At 39.3% G+C, this 19826-nt stretch overlaps 1 protein-coding gene across 1 annotated transcript; it reads right to left on the minus strand.

The window, feature by feature from the left end:
* Positions 1–3300: 3300 nt before the first annotated feature.
* LOC145991196 (uncharacterized) lies at positions 3301–18369 on the minus strand. The gene is made up of 6 exons (XM_083127086.1): positions 18165–18369; positions 17946–18051; positions 14394–16289; positions 9590–9949; positions 7302–7397; positions 3301–3511 (listed from the first exon to the last, which is right to left on the minus strand). The coding sequence occupies exons 1-6, from the start codon at positions 18186–18188 to the stop codon at positions 3492–3494; spliced, it is 2502 nt and encodes an 833-aa protein (XP_082983212.1). The 5' UTR covers positions 18189–18369; the 3' UTR covers positions 3301–3491.
* Positions 18370–19826: the final 1457 nt, after the last annotated feature.

Raw genomic sequence — 19826 nt, forward strand, 5'->3', positions numbered from 1 at the left:
GTGGTTCCTTCAGTGAACCTTTCCATGTTCAACATTTTCTTCTTTTCCTATTGTTGTCCATTGTATCCTTTGGATCCTGCAGGAATGGCCAATGGAGGTCCTCCTCAGCCCTCTTTTTGAATAATGGATAAAAGGTACTGTTTCTTTTCTACTAAAATATATCACCTCCCTTCCTTTTTTATCGGTTACTTCAACAATTTATTTCTCTCCTTTTCGTATGTCATTTTCCTTATTTCCTAGTGCTTTTATTTCTTATCCTTCTTTCTGTATCCCTTTCTGCTCTTCTTGTCCTGTGTTCTTCTTCTGTCTTTCTCTGTCTTCTCGTTCATTTTCTTCTTCTTCATTATTACTCACTTACTTCCTGAAATTTAATTTCCAACCTTTCCCCCCCCTTTTTCCTGTCTCCTCTTCCATATCCCTTTCTTTCCTATACTCTTCCCTTCGATCTTAATATTCCCTTGTGTGTTATAAATACTCTTGATGAACCAGACGTTTCTTAAGTAAAACTTATTTACTATATTCACAACTTTTTGTTCTTCGAAATAAAAGCAATAAAACACGATATTGTTTGTTTGTTCCAGTCATTCAATTACACTGGATATCTGCAATAATTGTTTCGAACTTAGAACTCAAAATGCATTTTAAACGTATCAGATATCTGTATATTACTGTTCAGGACCCAATTCCGATTTTGATTTTATTTAGAAAATTTTCTATTAACACCCAGAATTATATCCATTGTCAATCTTATTGTTACTATATCGTTTATTACTTTGTCCATTCCTGTTCAATTCATTCTTTGCTCATGCCAATTTTCTAGGGTCGTGTTTCCATAATCTGCTCACGGAACTCTACCATTCTAGTTCCTTCTATTATCTTTCTTATACTTTCCTCCATTTCTAACCTCATCTCTTCAGATCTTTTCTACGGCGCTTATGAAATCCACTCTTCTAGGGGTCCCGGGTTCGAATCTCGGCCTGTGCATGGATGTTTGTCAGTGTCCATTCATTAAGTTCATTATATCATCACTCATTCCCATCCTCGCAATTAGCCAAAAGTGGAAAAAAAGGGAAGTATAATAAACCAAATCAATTAATCAATCAATCCAATCTTGCCCGATTCCTTTCTACGAGATATCCATGTTTAGACCTTTTTCCTTGTATTCCATTTCCATCTTTATTCTGGTTTTCGTGTTTCTTTTCTTTTGTGTTTCGTTCTTTACATTCTTGTCTTTCTTCCTATGTCTTTGATACTATTTCTTCTTACTTATTCCCCCTCTCTCTTTATTCTTTGTCGACCATTTGTATGACTACTTTTCCCTCTCCCGTTGTCTATCATTCTCTCTTTCGTTCGTTCTTTCACTCTCGTACTTCTTTTTATTCTTCTTCCTCTTTACTTCTTTCTCTCTCTCTCCCTCCCTCTCGAGTTTCTTTTCATTTCTTCTTCTTCCTCTTCCCTTCTTTCTCAATCTCTCTCCCTCTCGAATTTCTTTTCATTCCTTCTTCTTCCTCTTCGCTTCTCTCTCTCTCTCTCTCTCTTTCTCTCCCCCTCTCAAGTTTCTTTTCATTTCTTCTCCTTCCTCTTCCCTTCTTTCTCTCTCTCTCCCTCTCGAGTTTCTTTTCATTTATTCTTCTTCCTCTTCCCTCCTTTCTCTCTCTCTCCCCCTCTCGAGTTTCTTTTTATTTCTTCTTCTTCCTCTTCCCTTCTTTTCCTCTCTCTCTCTCCCTCTCGAGTTTATTTTCATTTCTTCTTCCTCTTCCCTTCTTTCTCTCTCTCTCTCTCTCTCTCTTCCTCTCGAGTTTCTTTTACTTTCTTCCTCTTCCCTTCTTTCTCTCTCTCTCTCCCTCTCGAGTTTCTTTTCATTTCTTCTCCTTCCTCTTCCCTTCTTTTCCTCTCTCTCTCCCTCTCGAGTTTCTTTTCATTTCTTCTTCTTCCTCTTTCACTCTTTCTTTCTCTCTCTCTCTCTCTCTCTCTCTCTCTCTCTATCTCGAGTTTCTTTTCATTTCTTCTTCTTTCTCTTCCCTTCTTTCTCTCTCTATCTCTCTATCTCGAGTTTCTTCTCATTTCTTCTTCTTCCTCTTCCCTTCTTTCTCAATCTATCTCCCTCTCGAATTTATTTTCATTCCTTCTTCTTCCTCTTCGCTTCTCTCTCTCTCTCTCTCTCTTTCTCTCGAGTTTCTTTTCATTTCTTCCTCTTCCCTTCTTTCTCTATCTCTCTCCCTCTCGAGTTTCTTTTCATTTCTTCTCCTTCCTCTTCCCTTCTTTTCCTCTCTCTCTCCCTCTCGAGTTTCTTTTCATTTCTTCTTCTTCCTCTATCACTCTTTCTTTCTCTCTCTCTCTCGAATTTCTTTTCATTTCTTCTTCTTCCTCTTTCCTTCTTTATTTCTCTCTCTCTCTATCTCGAGTTTCTTCTCATTTCTTCTTCTTCCTCTTCCCTTCTTTCTCAATCTCTCTCCCTCTTGAATTTCTTTTCATTCCTTCTTCTTCCTCTTCGCTTCTCTCTCTCTCTCTCTTTCTCTCCCCCTCTCGAGTTTCTTTTCATTTCTTCTCCTTCCTCTTCCCTTCTTTCTCTCTCTCTCCCTCTCGAGTTTCTTTTCATTTATTCTTCTTCCTCTTCCACTCTTTCTCTCTCTCTCTAGTTTCTTTTCATTTCTTATTCTACCTCTTGCTTTCCCTTTCTCTAGTATATTTTCATTCGTTTTGTTCATTCTTTTTCTCCTTCTCTCTCTCTCTCTCTCTCTCTCTCTCTCTGTATCATTCCTGTTAATTCTCCTGTATAAAAATAATTATATTTTACGATAACACGTGTACACCACCCACTTTAAACTGTAGGTCCAGTCCCGATTAACCTTACTGTGCATAAAGTGGACTTAAAACACCAAATCAATCATTGAAAACGTGAACACCACGTCACACAATTCTCAATAATTTTATATTCCACTCCGTAAGCGTGACTTGATCTCCCCTTAAAACATTTACTGCAGCTGCCTCACGCCAAGCAACACAATCCTACGATTGAGCCAGCCTCCCTTTCGGTGTGGTTATAGCGTGCTACGAAGCCATGAGTTCTAAACAGTTCGAATCTTTACTAAGGCATTATGTTTTTACCTTCAACTATTTTCTCTATTCCTCCTCATAGTCGCGATTAACCTATATATAAAAGTGACGTAAAATTATCAAAGTACATAGATAAACTATGTCGTGTTTCATAAGTTATCGTGTCGTGCCTCATTGCGGAAAGAAGCCGCAAGATTGCATTAAAATTTAACAAGGGCGATAAGAAAAACAAATCAATTTAATTAATACTTTATTTAATTAGAAAGTTTATATAATTACATCATCGGTTAATTTTACATGAAAGGTCATTACATAGCAATTACATGTTTGACATGTCAACGTAAAGAAGCTTGTATATTAAAAATAGTTGTTTTAAAAAATTAAAGATAGAAAACTAACACAATACTTTTATAAGACTAATGTGGATTCTAGATTTATCCATGCAGGTTGAAATCTGAAATGAGAAAGATAAAATAATTAATTTACTTATAACTAAATTTCAGCAAATGGTTTAATTTGCATTTGGTGAAATTCTAGCCCAAAACCATAGCCCACATGCCCCCTTCCCATTTAAAGAAATGAAATTGGATCCAAGATGGCGGTCACCAAGATGGCGGACGTTGCCATGGCATGCACCAAAAAGTTTCCCCCTAGGCCTAACATATTACTACCATGACCTATTGCTGCAATCTACAGTCCCTTTCATTTTATAAGGGGTGGTCAGGGACTTTTGACACCCTGTATTTATTCTATAAAATGTTACAATATGCTCACTGGTCACTGACGGTACCAGAACTGGTCTGGTGTGGGGCACACCCGGGTTCCACCAAACGCCAAAAATTATGCTAAGGGCTGTGAACCTGGCCTTCATAACCTAAAAATTCCTAACCTGGAATTCCACTTGGGTTTGTGAATATTTTGAAATTCCCTCGGGAATGCAAAAACTTGCGTCAATACTCAGTTCCATTCTATTGGGATGGCTCAGCAAAGCACGGTGAGCATCACCGGCAGCTGAATTTGAACATGCGACTTCCTTAAATGAATACTATAACTTTAACCACTCATCTACCTGGATAACTCCCTATAACTTTGTCAAGAGTGGTGAGCAAGACCTGTAAAGGGTTCTACACGAAAAACAGTATTCTTGAAATTTGTTTGTTTTCTTGTTTGCGTGTGTGTGGATCAAGGTGCATTGATTTAAAACAAGCGATAAATCAGTTGTTTTTTTTTAAAAAAAAGAATGAAGCAAAATATATGTACTGATGGGGTAAAGCTCATACGAGAGGAAATATAATATGTAAAATAAACTGTAAACGTACTTAAATTTATCTTGATTAAAAATTCAATAATTTTTATAGGCAAAAATTGGAAACATTTTGTATGGAGAAATATACAAAATACTAATGTTAAACAGTAAATTGTGTCATTATTAGACCTCGGGTTTTAGGTTATAAAAAATGTGCATTTAGGTTCCTAAAATAGGCTCTAAAATCCTGAAATAGGTTCTAAAAATCCTAAAATAGGTTCTAAAAATCTTAAATTAGGCTCGAAAAATCCTAAAATAGGTTCCAAAAAAACGTAAAATGGTACAAAATTCTTGAAAACTACTGATGAGAGAAAATCGTTAAAAACAAAATTTCACAAGAGCAGTAAGAAATTTTAATATATATATATATATATATATATATATATATATATATATATATATATACGCGTATAACAACCAAATATTAATTTTCTAACCAAATTGCCATTTCTTTACATCATTTTCAAAATTATCCACAAATTATTGTAATACTATACTTGTGCTGTTAGCAAAAGTTACTTGTTGATATGAAAAATGAATTAAGCTACGTATGTATAATTTGCTGCACAATATCAGGGTGGCTACTCACTTGGAATTCCCCTAAATTCTGGGAATTATTCGTGAATGATTGGCTCCGGGAATTATGCGTGAATTTTGGCAAGACATGAAAAAAAGGTGCAAGGAGATGTTTTCTCTATTCCAATTTTTTCTCCGTAGACGTGAAGATTGCAACTTTTATTATTCCAAATCCTATTAAATTTATACATGTTTATAAATGCCCTGTGGCAAGTTTCTCTCCGTTTAGCTTTCTTTTATTTTTATCGAGGAAGAAAAAGAAAGCTGTATGGAAAATAAAACAAATTTTTTTCAATATTTACTTTCTTAATATCTTCTGCAGAACAATCTATCTGACAGATCGAAGATTATTGTAAAATAAGATATCTTGAAGTTGATGAGGTAATTTCTTGGGTACATTGGAATCACACAGACCATTTATATTGTTAAAATATTTGTGTTGGGTGAGGGGGTGGTGAAGGTCGGTAATACATAAGGTTGGAATAGAGAAAATAGAGAAAACATCTGCTTGTAAGCTTTAATTTTTGGAAAGTTTGCCTTGAAAATTGAGGATTTGTACTTGAATTTCATCATGGTAGTAGTGACCATCCTGAATCTTTTTTCATGTTATCCACAGTCAAACCTTGCCTTTTGTCTGTTAGGATAATTTTATGTGCTGAAAATTATCTTTGAACAGAAACGTAGTCAGTGGTGGAAATTTGTATGCTGATATGTTACTTCGCAAGGCGTGAATGCCACAAAAGGACCGAAGTGAAGAGAAAGTGGACAAGATCAGAAAATTTGCACTTTGGACTGTGCAGCTGATTGGGTGCCAAAACTAGGAAGGTGGGGGGGGGAGTTTACTTTCTCTTACATAGACAGGGCTTAGCATTAAGAGTCCTTAGTGCGGGGGCAAGGGGGGGAGGGAACTGCCTCTTCTAAACAGTGGCGTCAGACGTTTTGTTTTGTTCAGAGCTTTGAAAAACATCATACACTTGGAGGGATGGAAATTGACAGAGAACTTGTTTCAAACACGCCAGTCATTGAATTGTATCGTTACCAAACCGATTAAATACATATGTGAGCTATAACAAACCTGTAAAAACCTACAAAATATATAAAAACGTAAAAAAAGGTTTAATTTAAGGCACATGAACCTAAAATAGGTTTTAACAAGCAAAGTAGGTTATTTTAGGCACAATAAAACTTTGCCAGTTGTTGCACTTTTCATTGAAACGCTTACATAACTTATTATTTCTAATTTACCTGCAAAGGAAAAAAATAGGTTGAAAACCTAAAATGCGATGTCCAGTCATTATCATTAAACTGTAAATAAACATGGCAGTTGATGTTTTGCAAACTATCATTAAAAAAATTCCAAAATTCAGCTACAAAGACTTTAAAAAATATTTTAAGTTCCAATTATAGAATACATCTAGAATGTTTTACTTTCACTGGAAGAAAAGTTACTGAAACTATTATAGTTTCATTAACACACTTAACAAACATTATCATAGTTGGTTCATATATACAGTATCAGAAACAGAAGAATGTATATTTATATATATTTTTATAGGCTTTAATTATCCTGTTCAAATATTTTATAGGGCCGTTTACTAGAAAAATCCTTTCTATATAAAAAAACAAACATATCTATATGTATGGTGCCAAAACCCAGAAATTTTAAGCATGTTTTTTTAACAAAAATAGATTCAAATAAAAAAATCCGATTTATATAAAAGGAAACATCAAAAATGATTTTTTAAATAAAAATCATGTATATATCCACCGTGGTCTCTCAATCTTTATTTTCGCACATCTTTTCTCCAGGGCCGGCGCCAGGGGGGTGCGAAGGGGAGCTTTGCGCACCACTAATTTTTTTTCCGCACCCCTTTTTCAGACCCTACGTTGAACTGAAAACACTAACTACTTCCAGATAAAACGTAAGGTGGCGTAGTGGCAATTTCTTTATTTACCCAACACACACAAACTGAACCAAACTGAACACTCAGCAGTTATTATCAACTGCATTTTGTATGTACTAAACTTGGTTCAAAAAGTGTGTTTTTATAGGCAAGGATGGCTTTGTTTTGTATTTTACTACACAGTTTCAATAAGGCTGTAACGAGAGTCTGAAAGTTGGCACTCAACACACAAATCTTCGCACTTTCTTGAGCGTTAGGCGTAATGTATGTCATCATGGACGTACGCAAGGGGGCTACGTCCCAGTAATTTATGTTAATTATTATAAGAGCGTTGCAGGGACATGAAAACTTGAAACTTGAAAAGACATTGTCGCATTGTGTTCCATTCCACAATAACAATAGCATAACAAAACATTAGTAAACTTTTTATTTTATTACTGCAGATAGGCTGTACTTACTGTCCCCTCGTAATCCCCGTACGGTATTCCTTTCGTTGCCTGTCATCTGGTTCTTTCCAGGAGTAATTTTTCCTCCTCCTTTATTTTCTGTGAGAGCTGAAATGTATAACAACCATCCTTTAAAATTGTATATAATGAACAGAATATTACAACATACATTAGAAATATACAACAAGAGAGGCAATCCATTGTTACGGATGGGACACCCAGACTACATACATTTTTGCCATTAAAAGTAACTATTCTACTAATAGTTAAGCAATATTTTTCTTGCACTGCAGTGCATTATGAAACTTAACACTGTTGTTTAAACATAACTACCCTTAAAATACTTTACAAGCTATAATATGTCAAATATCTTCTACCTTCTAACTTAATTATGTGTACAGGATATAGTTACGCCAGTGGCGGCGATTGGATTCCAAAACTAGGGTGCAAAGACAGTTTACTTTACCTCGTAGATAAGATTTAGCATAGTGCGATGGCCAAAGTAGCAAAATGTTGGGGGGGGGGGGGGGCAACTACCGTCCCTCGCCCCCCAATCGCCGCCACTGGTTACAGCATAGCATTTCATTTTAAAAATTGAGATTCAGGGGTACTTCGACATGGAATTTCCCAAGAATGTACAGAAATTTGCAGACAGCGTAGATATAGGTATAGAAGAGACGATCAGACGAACAGACTGTCTTTATAGGTTATACAAGGGCTGGGGCATAAGTCATGGCAAATGTATTTTTCATGAAAGGTAAACGGGTAATTACAGATAACTCCACTCAAACATTACGTCATACTCTAAGTTTGTGTAGCACTTTTTTTACCGCTGTGTTTCAGTGACGTCGGCCAGTCGAGAGTCAGGACTTACCACATCGGCTATGGAGGACTGATTGCATGGCCAGCAAGGTCTCCGGACCTTCCACCAAGTGATTTTTTCACGCTCCTCGTCTATTACGGGACTTAGAAGAATTGAAAACAAAAATTACGTATGCAATTATACTGGCCAACAGGGACCGTGTTTTTTTTAAATACAGTCAGGCTGTTAATTTTAACATTAGAATACTGTAAATTTTACGGCAACTTTTGACAGTGTATACGTATAAGACAAGGCCAACAATGCTGTTACGGAGGTTTACATAATTTGACCAAAGTAGCGAACATCACACAAGGACATAAAAGTAAAAATTTCAAGTTTTAGACGTGACGTACATTGTTCGTTGTAATATTGTACTACCTACCACAGGACAGTGACAGAACATTTAAATATTCAATGTGGATGACACAATCAAAGATGACAACACTGGAAGGTACAAGGATGAAAACCTTATTATTATTAATTTTATTTTGCATTTATCCTTGCATATTTTTGCATGTGCGTTTGTATAATTTTGACCTTGTCCAGCATAAATTCTTTGCTGGCCTAGGCATTATTTTCCAACGCTCAAAGAGTACATGGATTGAGCCTTTGGATTGAGCTTGCAATAATTTACGGACCGTGTTCAAACTTTGACGTCTTTCCACTCATCTGCTCGCGAGGTGACGTCAATATTAAACTCCTTTTCCCATTAGTAAACTTACTGGGGTTTTGACATACGTTTTGTTTATTTTTCTTTTTGGTCCCGCACCGTAAGGTGTAAGGTATCGATCAGGCTTTGGGTTCGGGCTACAGGACGCACGCTGGCTCGAGTTTCCTAGGGTGAAGCGTAGCAACTTTTCTCCTGAGATTTTGGCCAGTGTGTGGGACCTGTAGTCACCTACCATCGTGAATAAATTGGGGAGCTACGGGTGAATAGCGTAACCCGCCCTTGAAAAATCTACAACAACGACTGGGAGTACCACACACCACCCCGTAACTTATCCGCCTCTGCTGAGGCATGTGGGAATGGGGCCGACAGTCGGTTAGTAGGACTTGGTCTTCAAGGTCTGTTGTGCCAATGGTTAATATTAAGCATGTGTTATTTCAATATTGAATATTCATTCACTGAAAAATTATATACTGTAAATTTTAAGCTTGCAGAGAGCAAGATACCACTTTTCTTCGGTGGTGCGAGTGCATAGTGGAGACGGCAGTTTGTACACCACAAAATTGTGTTTTCCAGCTCTCCTGACTAGTGCCACAGCTTTGCGGACAGCTCAAACCTAAAGCTGTTAGGCTTTTATAGTTTTCGTTCGACTCACACTCGTAGTATTTGCATTATAGCCAAGGTCAATGTCTCGCACTTATTTCCCAAAAATACAGCCTTTAAGAAAATGAAGGATTTTATAGTGATTCGCCTTATATATTCAATGCTTACCATTATTGTTGCTTCGCGGCCGCCTCCTGTGCTTCTTCTTCCTCCAGTGAGGTCGTCTGCCCACATTTCTGTTCTGCGAAACCATCGCAATCCCATGTCCTCCGTCGGCGGTGGTGAAATTCTTCACCTGGACCTTACCCGATCCGTCATCCGACACCGCCACGTACCCGCCGCCATCCGAGGATGACGCCACTGCGATCTTCCCCTGTCCAGGCTGCAGTCCTTCCATGACATTTCCGTAAGCGTCTACGTTGGGCAGCTGGGGGAACGAATCCATTCCAGCACCCCCGTGCATCATATTACCTAGGGTATTACCAATGCCATCGATGAGGCCACGGTCAGCATCCTCCTCATCAAATTCTGTTGGAACACAAATATACGAGGGTTAAAGCAAAAGTCATGGCAACCATTTTTTTCACCCACGATAATGCGGGTCAGGCAAGAAATTTTAAAATATACAGTGGAGACCCCGTCACACGCAATGCACTGTGACGCCACTAGATGGCAGTGGCTGCAAAGACATTGAACTGAGGGAGGTTGGAAATCAGTGCGTGTTTAACAGTCGTGCAGTGACCCGACGTGAACAGCGTTCTTATGTGAAAATAGCAGTTCTCCGTGGAAGGAATGCGAGAGAATGTCACACTGAGCTTGTGGAAGCTTTAGGAAATTATGCTCTACCATACCGAACTGTTGCGAGGCAGCAGCATTCGGGCGTGCAAGAGAAGCAACTGCCGACATGCAACGTTCAGGACGACCTGTGACTGCGTGTATTTTCTCTCTTTCTCTATCCTGATACAGATCTCTATGTTGTTCAAAATTCATACAATAAACGTTAGCATATATCGTGACCTTCCAATTGTATATTTTACAATTTCTTGCCTGACCCGCATTATCGTGGAAAACAATAGCCGTATCCCTCGTATTATTAGGTTTATTTTAAAGGCATTTTCCGTAGCTTGAAAGATGAAATTGTCCATTTGCAACTTAAGTAGCCCTGTCTAGTTCGCTACACTCTTTGACATCAGATGTAGTGCAGGTGTATCCCGGTGGCAAGCTGGTGCGAAGAAATGTTAAACCAAGTACACGAATCGTATCAATCTCCTCTAAATAGAGATTTGTAGCAAGCCAGTAGTTAACCTCTATCACCGGCCGTTGTTCTCTCAGGTATTCAAACAATGCCATGTCAGGAATTAACCAATCTTCCTGATCGAGTGGAGTTAAGGTGCTGATCACCCGGAAATAGCAGGGCCAATGACCAGGGGATTGGAAGGGATAAGTTTAGAGAGCAACGAGCGGTGTTGGGTCTTTTGTCTCGAGTCTTGAAGTGAGGAGGAACTGGGGAGTTTGAGCGAGCCAGCACAGACCTATTTCGAGAGTCTTCTACGGGAACTTCTTCATCATCAGACAGACATTGTTACGTTCCCCGGTTTATTCTCAATAGATCTACTTTCTTTTATCAGCCTACTATGAAGCCCTCAGGTTGTGGGAAATCAGATAAGGATATGTTTACGTAAACCTTAATAACTCTCGCACACTAAAAATATATTTAGATGTCAGTTAATGTTAATATATTACACTGGCACTCGCAATTAAACTCCTTATTACAAACAAAATTGTATTAAGATCATAATTGTTCTTGACTACACAAATTGACACATTCACATTTCCAAAATCACTTCCATTATTCAGCAACATTCATAATATCTCTCACCTCACAACCCACAATCAAATGTTTTAAGGTTAGTCCATAACCATAACAGACTGCCCAATTGAACAAAACAAATTACGTCATCATAGACAATTAACATATTAAACACTTAAAATGATACAATAAGTGGGTGCGTATCATGTAATATCCTATTTCCAACCATGTTGATCTAGACTTGAAGGTATAAATCCAAATGCTTGTGTTCTGCCATTTCTATTGTGAATAGTTTAGTACCTCTTGCTGCTCTTTACCATTAGTCTCACCTTGAGCAGTGAGAGTTGCTCAATGCGCAAGGATGAATTATAAGTGAGCTACATCACCCTCCATAATGGCTAAGGTTCTTGGTTTGATCTCCCGTTCCTGAGAGAAGGTTCGGTGTTCAAGTTCGACAAATGCCTGTCTGCTGCTATAAACGTTCATTTGATTAGTTAGCATGCACCACGTGACCATACACCACACACTACACCGCTCCAGAACGTCGTGCAAACCACACCAAATACGCCACTTGACACCTAATGAACGAAGTAGACGAGTCTGTGTTGCGCCGTGTAACCAAGTAGACGCATGAGTGCAGAGAGAGTAAAAAAAGTGAAGCGAACTGGACGAGGCTACTTACCAACGACTTGACAGGATTACATCTACATTATTCAAAGTCTAACAGTACAACATCGTCTTCATTACACTCCGTGCCGTAATTCTCTGTATCAAGCGAACGAACACAATTCCTCTGCGTAAGTAGTCGCTCGAGAGGGAAAGTGAGTGCATGGAGGAACAAACGGGGCTGCATCTACCAGCCGTTTCCAGCAGCGCGCTCTGCTTTCTTTCCGCTCACTCGCTTACGAATACCGGCCTGGTCAGGAATCATTGTGAGCTACAATTTTATCTAATCCTCGTTCATCCTCATTGTCGCGGTTAGTCAAGAATGGTAGAAAAGCAACCTAACAAAAAATCCAAATACAACGAGAGGTATAAATGTGTCGATAAGCATACACGCTTTTTACACGTCATCATTCACTCCAGTTATTTCTTCCTCTCAACCACTCATATGTTGAATAAGTTGTATTCATGATACCGGGTAGCTAGAATTAAAGTTACCCAACTCAGGGCCCTCTGTAGCCTGTTTGAGGCATCGTAGAACTCTGAAATTTGGTGAATCCACTATGCAGACCATGGGGAAGAGGATGGCGTTAAGAAAGTTCAATTTTTCGCCACCAGGTTGAAATGTGGCGCTGTACTTCCGTGATGAGTTGTACAAATAATCAAGTTAAGTGATTTAGTTGAGTTATTAATTAGAAAGACATTTGTTAGTGGCCGGAAGTTGCGAGAAAATCTCTCGTTCATTGCAAGATTGCAAGGTAAAGGCAAATCCATAACCAATTGGAGCAGCTTACGTCATTATTACAACCCATCATGGAAGCACAGCGCCACATTTCAACCTGGTGGCGGATAATTGAACTTTTTATCGCCATCCTCTTCCTCATGGTTTGCATAGTGGATTCACCAAATTTCAGAGTTCTACGATGCCTCAAACAGGCTACAGAGCGCTCTGAGATGGGTAACTTTAATTCTGGCCACCCGGTACAATACATTTTGTGTGCATAGGCCTGATTCATCTATTAAGAATGTATTCTAATTTGTTTTATTGCAAGTCAGTGATCTAACAGGTGTCTGCGGATTGAGTGCTTATACATTGATTTCAAAAGAAGAATCTGGCTTTTCGGCCTATTTAGATTTCCTTCCTGCAGCGACTAAGGCTCTATATTAATACTAGGTTTTCTAGACCTCTTATACACACATACAGGAAACTCATGTAAGTCCTGCCAGACTCAATGAAACATCTAATCGCTACAATTCGAATAATGTTACAGGATGTCTACCAGTCAAGAATGTCAAGAAAATCAAGAAAAAGTCCAGAAATTATGATTGTGGTCAGGAATTTTTGCTATTTTTTGCAGTATAGTGAATTTACATTGTTATATATCTGTACTGTGATTTGATAAAATTGAATATTTGGAAGTCTGAAATTTTATTGAGTTGTGGTGAAGATTTGTTCACTTTGTAACAGAAGGAAACAACACAAAATCAGGGTTCACCTTGTATACTATTCTCCAATGTTGCTAGTCATTTTCGTTGCATGTTGCATCTATACCTTATTGGTGTTCACAAGCCCTGATCAAGAGCATCCCAAACATGCTCGATAGGATTGAGGTCCGGTGAGCATTCAGGCCACTCAATACGGGTGATGTCTTCGTTTCCAGGAATTCCGCCACAATACGTGCACGGCGCGGGCGAGCTTTGTCATCCATAAGCAGGAACTCCGGACCATATGTTCCAGGGAAATTCCGAACAAATGAACGCAAAATGTTATTTTTCTCAATTTCTCATGGGGTTGAAACCTCATCAACCCCTCTCTGTGTACGCCAGTGTAGCGTGACAAAGCTTAAATGAACTTCGGACGATGATGTGCAAAAGATATATTTTTTTGTAATGTTATTCTCAAGATTTAGAATATTCTCTAATACTCTACTGCTCTCATAACCCCTTGGTGTTCCTTTAAGTATTATGGTGCAGTGTAAATAAAGTAATGTGGCCATTCCCCATCCAGGATGAAGTCTGGAGCATAAATTTTTACATGCATTAATAATAAAAGATAAATCTCTTGTTAAGTTACATCTTAGTTTTAATTTCAACCGGTCTTGAGGTAGGGGTTTTTTCATTGAGTAAATATGTATATTTTTTTTTACTAATTTTCAACTATACCAAAGTAGGGACCGATTAAATAAATGATAAGTAAAGAAAGGGGGAAGGTCAAGAAAAATGAAAGAAATATCAAGAAAAATTCATGAAAAAGGCAGGAATTTTGAATTTGTTATTTTGGTAGACAATCTGTGTTAGCAAATGGAAAAAATCTAACGAAGGAACTAAACCTGTATGGGCCGAAAAGGCAGATCCTTGTTTTGAACTTAATGCATATTGAAGGAATTAATTCATTCACAACACCTTTTGAAGCTACAGGGAAATATTAAGCTCTGCTTCTGTGAAGTTTAGAAGAATAGTAGATGCATATGCTAGAGGCTGTCAAGAATTTGCACTTACCTCGATTGGCAAATGGTCGGTCCCTTTTACCTTTCTTCTTCCTCTTTCGGTGTCTACGAGCCTCTGGATTTCCCGCATTTTGTGCACCTCGATTACTGGCTTCTGATGGTTCAATTATGGTGGCTGCTTCAGTTTCCTCTTTCCCTTCTATGTCTTCTTGGCTTGCCGTTGGCGCTATTTCTTCTGCATTCTCTTCTATATCTTCTTGGTTTGCCATTAACGCTTTTTCTTCTGAAGAAACCCCTTCTATGTCTTCTTGGTTTCCCGTCGGCGCTATTTCTTCTGCTTTTCCTTCTAGCGCTGTAGGTTCAACGTATTCAATGTATCCACTTTCTTCTGCATGTCCTTCTATATCTGTAGCTCCCTCTTCGTCGCCACCGATTTCTTTATCTCCATTCTTCAATTCGTCGTGATCACCCAAAGCATTTCCGGCTACATTTTGTCCTTTGCCGTAGTAGCTGTCGTAATCCACGTCTCGCTCCGATGCTTCGTTAAAATCGGTGTCCTCCCCTCCCTTCCCTTCAACCTCACTGTCTAAAGGCTGCTGCTCGTCGAAGCTAGAGTTCGTGTATGGCAGAACGGGTATCCTGTACTCGAGACCTTTCTTGGGATCAAATGCTTTTGCATTATTACCTGGGGAGCTAACTGGATTCAATCTCCCAGTCATTTTCCTGTTCGCTTTCGTAGGCACTGAGTTTTTGGACCGGCTTCCGCGTTTCAACTGCGGATTTTTCGACCGCCTTGTACTTTGAGGTTTCTGCCCACTATGCAGAGAACGCCTCTGAGGTCCTTGCTTGCTAAGGGATTTTCGGTTTGGGCTATTTGAGGCGATGCTGCGGGCTTTCCTACTTCTGCCACCCGTTTTGGGGCGTGTTCCCTCTGACGGACTGCCGAACATTCTAGTCCCTTTCCCCTTTGGTAAATTTCCTGAGTGACTGCCTAGCTTTCTAGACGCTCCCTTCGGCGCGCCTCCCGAATGGCTGCCTAGCTTTCTAGACGCTCCCTTCGGCGCGCCTCCCGACTGGCTGCTTAGCTTCCTAGACGCTTCCTTCGGCACGCCTCCCGACTGGCTGCGTAGCTTTCTAGACGCCCTCTTTGGCACGCCTCCCGATTGGCTGCCTAGCTTTCTAGACGCTCCCTCCGGCGCGCTTCCCGACTGACTGCCTAGCTTTCTAGACGCTCCCTTCGGCACACTTCCCGGATGATTGCCTAGCTTTCTAGACCCTTTCGAGCCCTTTGGCATACTTCTTGAATGACTTCCCAACTTTCTAGACCCTTCCAAGCCCTTGGGCATATTTCTTGAGTGACTTCCCAGTTTTCTAGATTCTTTCGAGCCCTTTGGCATACTTCTTGATTGGCTACCTAACTTTCTAGAAGCTTTCGAAGACTTTGGCATATTTCTCGACTGACTGCCATGCTTTTTAGGCCCGTTTACGTCTCTAGCGAGGTTCCTAGAGCCTTTCTTCGGCTTCCTCGCTTCGGCTAGTCTAGCCTTGCGGCTTATTCCTGCGTTTTCACCATTGCCAGGTTTTCTGGCTAGGAAGGGTGGGGTTAGAGAGTTATTCCCTTTTCGAACTTTACCGTTTCCATCCGCGGATCTTTTATTTTTAAGCTTTCGGGACGCTACCGGATGCTTCCGGCTACCGCTTCGATGGAATTGTACGTCCCCCGTACTTCTTCTTTTCCTGTTCCCAACATCATTGCCACCCATTCTGAGTCCAACATCCTTAGAAGTGCCAGGAAGTTGACCAGATGCTTCTGGGACAAATATCACCTTATCGCTAACTCTGCTTCCCGTAATCCAATCGTGAAGAATATCTGGTGTTACACTCTTGCTATCATTAATCCCTGCAAACATGTACGGAGAACGCACTCCAGTTTCGATAGCCATGATACCTGTAACGAGGAAACACGTGAACAAAATCATTGCTAGAGTTTTCTTGACTTTGCATATATTTTTGGGAAAGGTTGTGTGTCCTTAAAATATATTGAATTTCATGTGAATTTCAATCATTTTCAGACCATAATGAATTAGCACTTGAATTGAATTTCTTACACAGATTATATCTCTTTAGCATTTTCCACAGAGCCTGCCTGTGGCGGAGTGGTTTATGCAGCGCGTCTGGGGTCGAATCCCGGCCTGGGCAAGGGTGTTCTTTGCGAGTGTCACTTCATTAATTGCATTGTATAATCACTTTTCATCGTCGCAATTAGCCAAAAGTGGCAGAAAGGCGATGCTAAATACATAACAGAAATCAAATAGAAGAAAAGAAACCAAGTTTTCTATGTAGCCAAATCGATATAACTAATGCTTCATTAATATTACTACATTATCGGAATTTTACCTATGAGTTTGAGTTTGCAATTCCAAATTATTCAGAGATAGCTAATCAGGACTGGAGGTGTCCAAACGTTTTGTGCCTCCAGCAGGTATTTAACCTGGGACAACTTGATTGCAAAGTGATTACGTCATCGGAGAAGAGACAGGAATTTTACTCACAAATATATTTCTACTTTTCTTGGTTATGAATATGTCGGTATAATGCAGCTACAATAAATATCTCATTACACTAGAGCCTAGTATTCAGTGGCGGCGATTGGGGGGGGGGCGAGGGGAGGCAGTTGCCCCCCCCTCACTTTTCGCCACGCACTATGCTAAACCCTATCTTCATATGGAAATATACTGTCTTGGCCCTTCCAGTTTGGGCACCTAGCCCCCTTGGTTTTGGAACCCAATCGCCGCCACTGCTAGTATTCTTTCATTTCACGATATTATATCTTCGTATCTGTGGTAATTTTCAAGCAATCGAGATATATCGAACGGTTCGATTGTTGAAATGAACAGACAAATGCACGGACCAATCTGGGAAATTTCCTAGAATTAAGTGGATATTTAATATATCTTTCAGTTTACCAAATTGCAAATTTGTAGTTTTATTTGGTTCTGAAATATCGAATGTTTGTTTATCGATCGATGACTTCCGATTGTTTGACCCACACAGACAAATCAAAACAATTTATGTGGCGTTAATCTAGCATTAGTCTGGTTCCTTCAGTCGTGACTTAACGCACGAATCGAACGAAAATAACTGTTTTCGTGAATGAATCTGGCGTAATCAGCCGCAGAATTCTTTGTAGAAATTTTCCACATGGTGCCCTTGTGGTCGATATTAACTGTATTGAAGGCATTCGTGATGCCGACCTCCTTTGTGGAGTGGTTAGTTCAGGGCGCTACGACATCAAGGGGTCCCGGGTTCGAAACCCGGCCTCGGCATATGTGTTCTTTGTGAGTGCCCGTTCATCAATTTCGTCATATCGCGATTAGACAAAGTGGCCAAAAAGCGACGCTAAATAACAAAAAACCGATTAATATGCGAAATTGTGCATTCAAATTTGGCGGTCTTGCATGGGCAGTTTGCAAGTTCGCTCGCAGCGAGACAAAAATGCAGTTGTATCAGAAATGTGATGTTTTCTTTTTTTCACTGATTCTTTCCTTGACACCCTGTACTAACACTACCAAACCATTACGTTCATAAACCAGCAACTACTTACCACCGCTTGTTATATTGTTTCCTTTAGGAAATGCGTCAGTATTCGCATATTCAGCATTGCTCCAATTGTTCCTAAGTATTAATGATGCAATTATTAACGCCAATACCTGCAAAATAACAAAAGGAATTTAGCGATTTTTTCTTCTTATTCGACATCCTGCAATTGAACAATGGAAAGAAGATGCAAACGGATGATAAAGCAATAAAAACGAATGCTTACATGAAGTAAAACTTTAAGATTCATGATCTGGTGCCACTGAAACTACTTCTGCTCAAGCAACATTTCAGAATCTGTGCAACTTTATCAAGAAAATGGAAAACTTCTTGTGAATACTTTTTTCAGAAGCAATTGTGTTTTGTTCTTGATATCTTTTTTTATAACTAAAAATCTATGCAACTTGATTTCGACTGCCGTTCTAAATTTTGAATTCAATGCAATTGTGTTTTTCAGGTTCTATGTTCCTTGTACACAAAAGGTTTTTGCACTATCACTGTTGACATAATAGATATGGCTTTCAGCACACATACAAGCAATGCATACCTGTACATTGTTTGTGTATGTATATTATAAGTATAAAAAACGACTGCTTCATTTTATTATTCACCTTCACAACTATGAGGCTTTTCTTTCATGTAATTTTACTTTTTTATCGGCATTTTTCCTTTACTAGTTACATTGTTTTCCACTTTGAACAATCGAATTTTGATTTTTATGTTTTCGTGTGTTGCTTGATACCTTGTTTAACTATTCTTTTGCCTTGTTGACAATTCTTAGACATAATATGGAACCTTTATTGTTTCGAAGATTATAATATAAATTGCATATTCCATCTTTTATAGCACATCCATTTCTCTGTTGCTTATGAATACAATGCTTATCTGTACACTTCTTATCTATTGACTATCAATGTTAGTTTATTGTAGTAAGTGACTTGTTTTGTCTATTGAATTTTAATGTGTTTAATGCTTTCTCATTCAGAGGGGGTCTCCATTTATAGCCAGGAGGTACAGTTCCCGCCATTAAGTGGTCTGTTGTCTGTCAGTTGCCAAATTTCTGTTTGGTGCTAACATGTCAACAAGTCTTTGGAAAGAGCAAGTAAATATCAACGACCTATTTAACCCCTTGACCCGTAAGGTGGCCTTGGGGTCTACTAAGGCGTCAGGCTGTGAGCTCGGGCTACGGGAAGCGCGCTGGTTCGAGTCTCCTGGGTGGAAGCTTTTGATTTGATTTGATTTGATTTAGTTTATTTTACTTCGCGTTTTGTGCCTCTTGGCTAATTTGCGAAGATGGGGATGAGTGATGAAATGATGAGTTTGATGAATGGACATTCACAAACAACCAAGCCCGACCGGGATTCGAACCCGGGACCCTTGGCGTCGCAGCGCGATGTGCTAACTACTCGGCCACAGGGTCGGGCCCTGGGTGGAAGCATAACACCTTTCCTCCTGAGATTTCGGCCAGCGAGTGTCCACTACTTGCAGTCGGTCTGTTGACTTTTTCTTACAGATGCACTCCTTTCTTTAAATTCAAAGTATCACTTACGAACTGCATGCCCGCAGGATGGATATTCAGCAAATTTGCTACAAAAATGTCGTTGTACAAGAATAACAGACTTGTGAAACTTGGAAAATCTCTCCTGTTTTCGATGGAAGCCATTTTCCCTAATGTCACTCCTGGCGGCAAACAGTGCATAGTACGTGGCTGCAAGGTAGGCAAAAGAAAAGAAAGAAAGAAAGAAACTTTTTGAGTTTTTCTTTCACTCCGTACCAATTTTGTGAACTGAATTCCATTAAACATGAGTTATTTGTGCTTGAAATCTGGAACATCATTACGCTTACTTACCCTATTGTTTAAAGATATAGTTTTCGCGGAGAGCACCAT

The sequence above is a fragment of the Lepisma saccharinum genome, chromosome 8 (genome assembly GCF_977018435.1).
Source record: "Lepisma saccharinum chromosome 8, izLepSacc3.1, whole genome shotgun sequence".
NCBI lineage: Eukaryota > Metazoa > Arthropoda > Insecta > Zygentoma > Lepismatidae > Lepisma > Lepisma saccharinum.

Coding starts and splice junctions, on each gene's coding strand:
- LOC145991196 (XM_083127086.1), bottom strand. CDS start 18,188: ATGAATCTTAAAGTTTTACTTCAT. Junction 18,052..18,164: donor ATCTTAAAGTTTTACTTCAT/GTAAGCATTCGT, acceptor GTTATTTTGCAG/GTATTGGCGTTAATAATTGC. Junction 9,950..14,393: donor CCGACCATTTGCCAATCGAG/GTAAGTGCAAAT, acceptor GTGTTCCAACAG/AATTTGATGAGGAGGATGCT.